The sequence below is a fragment of the Drosophila biarmipes genome, chromosome 2R, assembly GCF_025231255.1.
Source record: "Drosophila biarmipes strain raj3 chromosome 2R, RU_DBia_V1.1, whole genome shotgun sequence".
NCBI classification, from domain to species: Eukaryota; Metazoa; Arthropoda; class Insecta; order Diptera; family Drosophilidae; genus Drosophila; species Drosophila biarmipes.
In genome coordinates, this window is record NC_066615.1 from 13,599,831 (window position 1) to 13,609,126 (window position 9,296).

Consider the following 9,296-nt stretch of genomic DNA (forward strand, 5'->3'; position numbering starts at 1 on the left):
CTAAGCATCATTAAAACCATCGTCTCTCAAATTGCCAATTGATGAAGTGAGTGCCCAGAGTCGCAGAGCGAAAGCAACTTAAGCTACATAAGTTGCGACGACAATGGTCGATAAGGGGGAGTATGCCATAGATGGGGGACCGAGTGGGGAAAACAATCTCATCTTAACGTCTGATGGCACTTCACAGTTAGAGATTCGAACAGATGCAATTCAATGTCAGTGCAGTGTGCTGGGCGTCTCCTTCCGGAGAACCTCCCCTCGCACACCCCACTTTGCCGTCGACTGTGGCTCTTAGCGTCTGGCAAACTTGTTGTTGGCTCTTGACTGCATGTAAATATCTAATAATTATTGGCGTCTAAATGCTCGGCCTGTAATTGCATCCAACATGTGCAATTGCAATGCGAGGCGCCCTCAGTGGAAGTGCTGTTGCTATTGGTTTTGTTAAATGAAGTAATTAAATGGCAATTGAGCTTTGGCAGAACATATCATCAAGTGCTTGGAGGAAGTTGTTGAAAGGATGGAAGTGGCTATCGGAGGGGTTTAATTGAAAGCCGAAGGGAAATTACAGGCTATGGAGAGTACATCAATTAACTAAATGCTAACTTAACTAAATATTACATTACCTATCAATAATTGTACTTATATTTAAACTATATTCCAAGTTATATAAATAGAACCCTAGAACTTTCATACCCTATACCCCACTGTTTATGGTGCTTAACCCCTTAAAACTATATTGCCCATGCCGAGTGTCACTGATTCACACCCATTAATTATTCGGGTAGCTTAGGTCAATAATGCGCCGCGGAATGCAAAGCAAAGCGAGGCAAAACATGTGACTGGCCAACGATAAAATATTTAGTACTTGACGCACGTTTTATTTTCAGTGGATGTCTAGGCCCACCTGGTATTTTGGTATTTAATCGATAAATATTGCCAATTGTGTGTTTATATTTGGCATTATCGTTGTTGTCAGCCCTTACGAAAGCCAGTCGGGCGGCGAGAGTTGTGAAAATATTTTCCCATGGTGTGGAAATAACGCCCACGAACACATGGCAATTGCATCCCTGCTCACTCACTCCTTTCACTCGGCCTGGCTTTCCCATGATTCTCCAGCGGATTCTCGGATTCTTGGCTTCTTCAGCCCACGTTCTTCATTCCTGGCAGCTCTGTGAGTGCACAAATTGGCAAACACGCAACTCATGATCAAGTGCAATCTTTTTGACATTAATATGACAACGGCAGCAGGAGAACACAGGCAGCTGACCAGCGAGCAACCAGCGAGTCGCCGCGAAAAAATCAATTATGCGCACGCGGCACAAAGGCAAAAGCCACGCCGCACCAATGACAACTGGGACTCGGCATAGGACTCCAGCTTGGGGTCCCGACTGTGGCTCCGACTTCCCCTCGCTGATTGAGTATGCGACACAGGCAGCTCCAAAGTGGCGAGCGCTGATGAATGTCTGTCAAATTGTTGACACGCCACGCAGACGCAGATGGCAAGATGGAGAGACACTGCTGACATTGACACAAAGCACACGGAGTGGGGGGATCGGACTGGGGGAGTGGGGCCTCGGTTGCGGGGCTCCGAACTGGGAGTACCCATTGTGCATATTTTACTGAATTCTACAAAGTGGTTTTTATAAACAATAGGTGTTCTTAATGATTTAGTTCATAAAGATCTTCCTCTGAGGAATATTTTTAGATATTTACTTTTTAAGGTTCCTTAGAATGTGTTGTACGTTTATGTTTTTTCAAATATGGGTCTAATTTAGACAATGTATTAGTTATTATTATTATTAATTTATTATATTTATTAAAGATATAATAAATGTTATGGCTCTAAATGCTTTTTTTCGTAAAGATCTCCTTTTATACAATATGTAATTTTAAGGGTTTAGTAAAATGTTCCAAAAAATAGATATATTTTTTAAGGCATGGATAAAAATGTAAACCTATAATGTTCCGTGTAACGTTCCATAAAGTATACATTTTTTTAAAGCATAGATCAAAATCTTAACCTACTTCTAAAGGTTCCGTATAATGTTCATCACATTATCTAGTTTTTTAAGATATGGATGAAATTGAAAACCTTATATATAAGGTACACATATATATGTACCTTAAACCTATTTTCTCAGCCCTATTACCTTATCTTATCTTATTACCATGTCCAATACTCCCCGCTTACAGAGAGCACTTTCAAGGGAAACTCCACTCAAGAGGCGACAAAGTTGCCCCAAGTCTGCCCATGATGATCACGATCGTAATCAGCATCGGCTGATGATCATTCGCGGAAATATTTTATGCCATTTAATTTCAGCACCCCTTCCCCTCCCCCGGCACCGCCAGCACAGACTGCCATCTAATTGAGTTGTTGGCCAGCTATATAGCTGTGGCTACATATATGGCCGGAGATCCGAAGAGAGTCGCACGATGGCTGGCAAATATTTATCGGCATATTAATGCAGCATATTTCAAATGCAAAGTCGACTCGCATCTGACTGACTTACTTCCTCAGTGAGCGGCTCCCAAACACGTTTATGCAATTTCCCCGCCCGGTCTTCGGTCTCCGGTCTCTAGACCGCTGTCTTCGGTCTTTAGTCTCCCGTCTCCCTGGTCTATGGCTTGTCTTATCAAATGATTTTATTTATGCTATGGGCGCGCATGTGTGCGATAATTGGATTATTTACTTTCGCGGCTTAGCAGCCAGCGAGTTGTGGAGCTCGTGGAAAATTGTCGAGTTTTCGCTTTCTATTAAGTCGACCCGATGGAGACGCCCCTTACATGGGGCACTTAGTTTTGAAAGCACCCGAATTCGATATATGATGGATATTGTCAAATTAGGTTGGGTAATGGGAAATGGTCTGTTGCGTTCTTAAAAAAGCTTGAGGTTTTCGATACCTATTGATTTATTTTTTAATAGTCCTATTTGGATTTTCTCAGACTGTCTACAAGTAGGTTTAAGGCCTCGAAAACCAATGAAGTGGTAGTGTTTAAACCCAAATGGTATAATAATATGCGAGCAACAACAGTATAGACATATATGTATCTTTTAAAAACGATATATACAACTTATTGTTTTTCTTTCTTAACCTTTTAATTCATTTTCTTAAAGAATAGTTATAAAAAATTAGAAAAAATTACAAATATTTTTCTATCAGATACTTAATTTCCTCATGTTAAATTACCCAATTGCCTGCCTAGAACGGTAGCCACTATCCACGCTCCATCCTGCATGGAAACTCCCACGCAACTCAGGTGGGAAACAAAACTTCGGCTTCCAGACCGCAGATCCCAGCTCCCATTCCCTCATTTTAGCATTTTACATTGTAACAACACCCAGTTGGCTACCAGGCGGCAAGTAGACGGCCAAGTCGGCGTTCGGCATTAATATGTATGAGCGGTGTCAGGAGGCAATGCCACAACGCGTTTATCAAACATTTGAAACATGCGTTGACTCCACCCCCTGAGCCACACCGCCCCCCCGTCCCCGACGAGCTGGTTGACCCAATTAACCGGGCATTATAAAGTCGTAATGCATATTGCCAGACGTGTGCGGGGTGGGTTGGGGAATTAGCAAATAGTCAGGCCCCCAGGCCAGAGACCGAGCCACAGATAGAGATAGATATACGTATCTGCAGATAGAGAGAGCGAGATAGGTACACAGAAAAGAAATATAATCATGGTGGTTTAAATACCAATCCCAATCATATTTTATATTTGGCCAGTTTTTCCCATAAAGATAATTAAGCTTTTCGTAATATTTTAGTTAAAGTATTTTGCCAAATATTATTTTTGATTTTAGATAACCACCCTTGCACCATTTTTTTTGTTTCTGTGCATAAAAATAGGTGACAACCACTCCCGCCACATCCCATTAGATATGCAGGCGAAAATCGAGCGAACTCATAAATCACAAATCACTTAGGCAAACTCTTTTTGGTAGCCGAACAAGATGTTGTCGGGGGCTGGGGGCTGGGGGCAGAGGGCTGGGGAACTGCGGGGGCGCCTGCCAATGGTCATGTTTTGTGCGATAATATTGACAAATTGTGCAAACATTCGCACACAATTAATAAGCGCCGCACAGATGGAGCTCGGCTCCCCCGAAAAAAATGAATGACACAAACGGCGGCAGATATTTTCCGCCCACGTGCTGGGGCGCGTGTTCGCATTTTGCAGAAAGCCAGAAAGTCAGAAAGTCAGAAAAACAGCAAACCAAAAGCCAACAGACAAAGCCGAAAGACAAAGCCAAACGGGGCAAAAGCAAAACAAAGAGCCGGGGGACATGACAACATAATTCAGATTCAGGGAGGGCGCACTGGCGCTACCTAAAAATAAAAGAGAAATCAGGAATGTCGCCAAGTGTCAGGAGACAATGGCGCAAATACAGTGGCACAGCGGCTGCTTAAGTATGAAATAAATTCAAATAATTAGTCCCAAGGGATAACATCTATAAGAACATATTTTCTTGGTCCAGACAAAAATGAAATCACGATTTTTCTGTTTTCCCCACAACCTTGATTACGTTCTCAACCGTTCCTAGCTGATACACTACATTTTTCTACCTTAAGCTTTTGTCAATTATCAAAGATATAATAATAATGTAAAGTATCGAATTCTACTAAATATCTCAAGTTAAATTTGTTTTTTATGCCCGGCGCTATCTTTGATAAATACCTTATAAAACAGCAATTATTTTTCCCCAAAAAACATGTAAGGATATGGATAATTTTTTATTAATGATACTAGATATAAGGAAATATATTGAGCATATTAGATATTTACTATAAATTTGTTTCATAGGCCTAGCTCTCACTTTTGATCAATACAGCATTTATTTCAAAAATATGCCAGGAATTTTTGCCGCCCTTCGATGTTGCCATAAATCATGTTCCGAGGGCGTCCAAATATTATGAGAGCCCCTCGCCACTGTGCCAAGCCCCACTTACTCCTTAACCGAGTGCATCCCATCGAGAATGAGGAATCAAGAGTCCCAGCACGTAAGAATCGCCCACACAGAAGCACCCTGAAGCTCCGCTTCGAGTGGCCAAGCGAATGAGTTTGCAACTTTTAGTCGATTGAGTGACCAAAGATACACATTTCCCCGCTCTTATTATTTGATTGATGATTGCAGTTAGCGCTGCGCCGCTGCGCCTTTGATGTCTCTGGAGTAACATAGCGCCTGGCCCTGGGCCAGCACTCGACTTTCGATTTCCAGCCAAGCCAAAGACTAAAGTCGGCAATTTATGCCGGCATAACTCGTGTGTTTAGGCCAAGTCGCCGGCGAATAAGCGGCTTAGTTGCCCAGGAAGCCAGGAAGCCGCGACGGACATTTGTGTTGACAAATCAATTAAATGCGAAACTTAAAGGCGCACACAGTAGCGCCCGAGAGGCAAATCTGCACTTAAATGTTCGGGGGGAAGTGGAAGTGGGACTGCCGGGCTAGAGAATGGGTCTGCCAATCGGGATCCGGACCAAAACCAGGTTCTGACTCCCCAAAGAAACCTTGTCGACGCTTATCGAAAACACTGATCCGGCCATGCAAATCGTAAAGTGTGAAAACAAATTGCTAAGAGGCCTCCGGGGGAATGGGTACAGGAACGGGACTGGGCACCCAGAACCGAGCCCATGGGGGAGACTCATTGCAGCCTGCCCGTCGGATAATTGCACTCGATTTGTAATTCAAGATTAAGGGCAGACAGCTCGTCCGTTTTCCGTTTCTGAACTTAATTTATGTGCAGATCTTTGGCCGCGGCATTGTTTCTCCACCGACCCCCGATGGTAATCACCTAAAATGTGGGCCATGAGTTAAGTGATTATGTAAATTTTTGGTTCGCTGACCAGCTGAGTTCGCCACACAGCACACATGGAGTCTGGGATGCGATGGCATAACCTTCAATTCGCTCTGGGCGGACTGGTGGTAATTGCGAAGCGACAGGCCAGGATTGATGGCCAATTTGGGGGAGTTAGTGAAAGTCAGTTCTGGGGAATTTAATATCAGTAATAATAAGCCAGAAAGTGATAATATTTAATCAGGTTTTTTAAACATTAAAAAGACACAAGATATATTAAGTGTAACTACAAAAATGTGCTAAAGATTTATGGTTGATTTCGGAAAGTCACTAGAATCAGTTCTGGGTAAGCCGAAAATAGTAAATTATAAAATAAGTTCTATGAAAAAAAAAACAATATACTATATCACCCATTCTTAAAGCATAATCTATCTTAAGACAAATTTACTTTATAGTACAAAATTGCATACTTACATCGTATTTACTTGACCTCATTTTACCCATTTATTTTGCATCTAATTTGCATTCGTATTTCGTCTACGCTTCTTTGGTAAATTCAATCCAGTCGAACATTTAGAATGCGATTTCGGTGAATCGATTTTGGGGGCCAATTCGACAATGTCCTTTGCGATTATGTGGGTTATTTTTTGTGTTAGGCCTAAGAATTTTGAACACTTTGCAATTGCGATTGATTGAAGCACTTTATTAATTTGCGTCAGTTGATATATCAATTAAACAGTCTTTGATTATTGTGGTGTGCTGAGTGTTCTGAGTGGAGTGGCGACTGCAAGGGATAATATTACTCATACGACACGTGCCACGTGAAAAGCAGCAGCTGACTGACTGAAATTGAAACCGAAACCGAAACTAAACGAGCAGGAAAACCCCCAAAAAGCGAATGGAAGTGGCAAGAAGCAGAGCACGGAAAATGGACTACGGAATACGAAATACGGAATACGGAAAACAGGCCAAAGGCAGGAAATCAAAAACGATTCCGATAAACCAGGCTGACTGTTACTTTCAGCTGGTTCCCCGCTGAGCCCAAAAACTGTTTACGATTCGCGATTTACGGCCACCTTGCCGTTAATGTTCTCTCGTTTCTCTCGCCGCCCCGTGGGCTTTTCACTTTGGCTTTTCCCTGGCTTTTCCTCTGGCCTGACACGTTTCAGTTCGCCGTGTTGTTTGCGGGAAAAATCGTTAGGCGGCAACAACAACAGCGGGAAAGCCAGAACGGCAGCAAAATGCCAAAACTGCACGAAACAGCCGATGGGGGCACTGGGAAAAATGTGTAACAAATCAGGAATACGTTTTGGAACAAGAAAATGTCCTTGATAAACAACCAACCTTAAATAGAGATTTAACATTCAAAATAAAAAGCTTTCTAAAAGGTTCTTTTTGGATTTTTAGGAATATAAACTTTAATTTTGTAAAGCTAAAAGGATAGGAAAATTATTTAATATACTTTGATTTCAAAATACAATCTAATACTTCGAATTTCAAATCCATAAATGTTGATAGTGCTTAAAAATACACATTTCCAACAAGGAATACCACTTAAATGTGTTCCCTAGCCCCTCCAAATATTAACAAATTATTATCCTAGACATTCATTTCAAAAATGGATTTCCTACTTCTACTACATATTTCGCTCAGTAAAGGGGGACAGCAGCAGCCACGTGAAAAATGCCGGAAACAGAAATCGATTTGCAGCAGAAAGAAGGCCCCAAAACGGGGAAGGTTCGGGCCAGTGGTGTGTTATGCACTCTGAGGTCACGATAGCGAGGCTCTTCTGTGGGGGAATCCCTAAATTAAAGTTCTCGGCGAACGGCAAATTATGTCACACACACGCAGCGCACGAAAGTAGGCAACAATTCCGGCTCGATTTCACCGCGAAAATCACACTTTTCCGGTCGACCACATTACGCCGATACGCTGGCCAAATGACGAAAAAAATTATGGAATTTTTGTTAAATTTTTTACCCGATTTTATGAGCGTTTACCCGATGTCGCTGAGCGCTGCTGCCTCTGCTGCTGCAGCGCTGAAAATTCACGTAACAATTGATTTGTGTGTCAAAAATGTCACAAGTGTCAAAACTGCGTGGAAGAACAAGCAGTTCTACAGTGGAGAGCGACACTGAGAGAAACGGAGAAGGCGAGAGAATGCGAGTCCGAGAGGTTGAGAGCCGGTGAAAGGGAGCGCTCCAGCTGCGCCGCTGCGCAAAGAGAGCGTAAGAGAAAGCGAGGAACACGTGCGTGTCCTGCGGAGGAGAGTCCAAGTTTGGGAAGAGATTTGGAGTTATGTTAAAAAATGCTGAGCATCAAGATCAGAGGGCCGCTCTTTGATATTTCAATGAACTACTTCTAGGAAATATTTTTTATTACTTTATATAAGTATTTAATTTATAAAAAATTATAATAATAGATTTTTATAGTATTTCAAGTTCCTCTATTTTATCTATATGTTAAACTAAAATATGGTTTAGAACTTGTATAAAAAAGCCAGGAAATATAGTATTTAAAGCCTACTTTTATTTTAGCATGAGTTAACGTCAATACTATAAATTGAATTTTCTCTCATTATCATATAAAACTAAAAATATTATCAAATCAGTTAACACTTTTCATATAAATTTTAAAATGAATTAAAATATATACTTTTAAGAATACGATTTTTAAATGGTTTTTTAAAATGTATTTTTGACAACAAATATTTGCAGCCAAGCCAAATATTTACTTCATAGGTGTCCATGCCTTAGTGCTCACTGTGCCCATAACTTTTCCACCTATTTATGAATCACTTGACCATCCCCCGAAAGTTTCCAGCGGAAACCCATACTTTAAGTCCTGGCAGCTAAGCCAAAAAGGGGTTCGTTTTTCGTCTATTCCTTCAGATCCTGCCTAAACGGCTTAAAAGGCTCAAATGAACGCAGGCAAAACGTTTTTCTCCCACTTTTCGACCGCAAAATGAACAACTTCAAGGGTGGCCAGCGAGGTGATAAGCCCACAAATACTAAAATATGGTTTTTTTCTTAGGAAATCACTGTTCTTGAAGTTTGTTTTTAAAGCACAATATTTTGTTAATTTTTATAGTTATTTCATTAATAATTAAACTCGAGTTATGTTCGTTATTCTCGATTCGGATTCGAATTCCGATTTCGAACCGATTCGATTCGATTCGCGACTGCGGTTTGTTATGTTTTGTTGTTGCGAACCCAACTAAATGCGATGCGAAACTGGCCAACAAAATGCGGTGCCTCTGCTGCAGTCGCTGCCGCCGCTGCGGCCAGCGTCGCTGTCGCCGCCTGCGTCTACCGAAGCAGAGCATTGGCTTTTCTTATTGGAACAAATACTCGGCAGACTTTGAGACCGGCCAGTTTTTTTAGTACTTCCCTGGGAAAGGGGGCGGGGCGGGGTGTATGCTCACCACTTGAGGCTAATAAGAAGAAGAGGAAGAATCAGGGAAGGAGGAAGAAAAGCAACAACAACAACCGCAATGAGAGC

General features: G+C 41.8%; 1 protein-coding gene across 5 annotated transcripts in view; it reads right to left on the minus strand.

Moving 5' to 3' along the window:
- Positions 1 to 8,986, minus strand: part of LOC108030222 (ras guanine nucleotide exchange factor glfB) — a 60,992-nt gene extending 52,006 nt beyond the window's left edge. Inside the window, exons 1-2 of one of the 5 annotated variants that reach the window (XM_050887475.1) lie at positions 8,530 to 8,986; positions 6,270 to 6,579 (exon numbers count right to left, since the gene is read on the minus strand). In XM_050887475.1, the coding sequence (XP_050743432.1) occupies positions 6,270 to 6,271 (2 nt within the window). In that variant the 5' untranslated portion in view covers positions 6,272 to 6,579; positions 8,530 to 8,986. Of the gene's footprint in view, positions 1 to 6,269; positions 7,170 to 7,775; positions 8,018 to 8,529 lie in introns of those variants that run through there. The other 4 variants (XM_050887474.1, XM_017103003.3, XM_044091942.2 and 1 more) reach the window with 4 other exon arrangements.
- Positions 8,987 to 9,296: the final 310 nt, after the last annotated feature.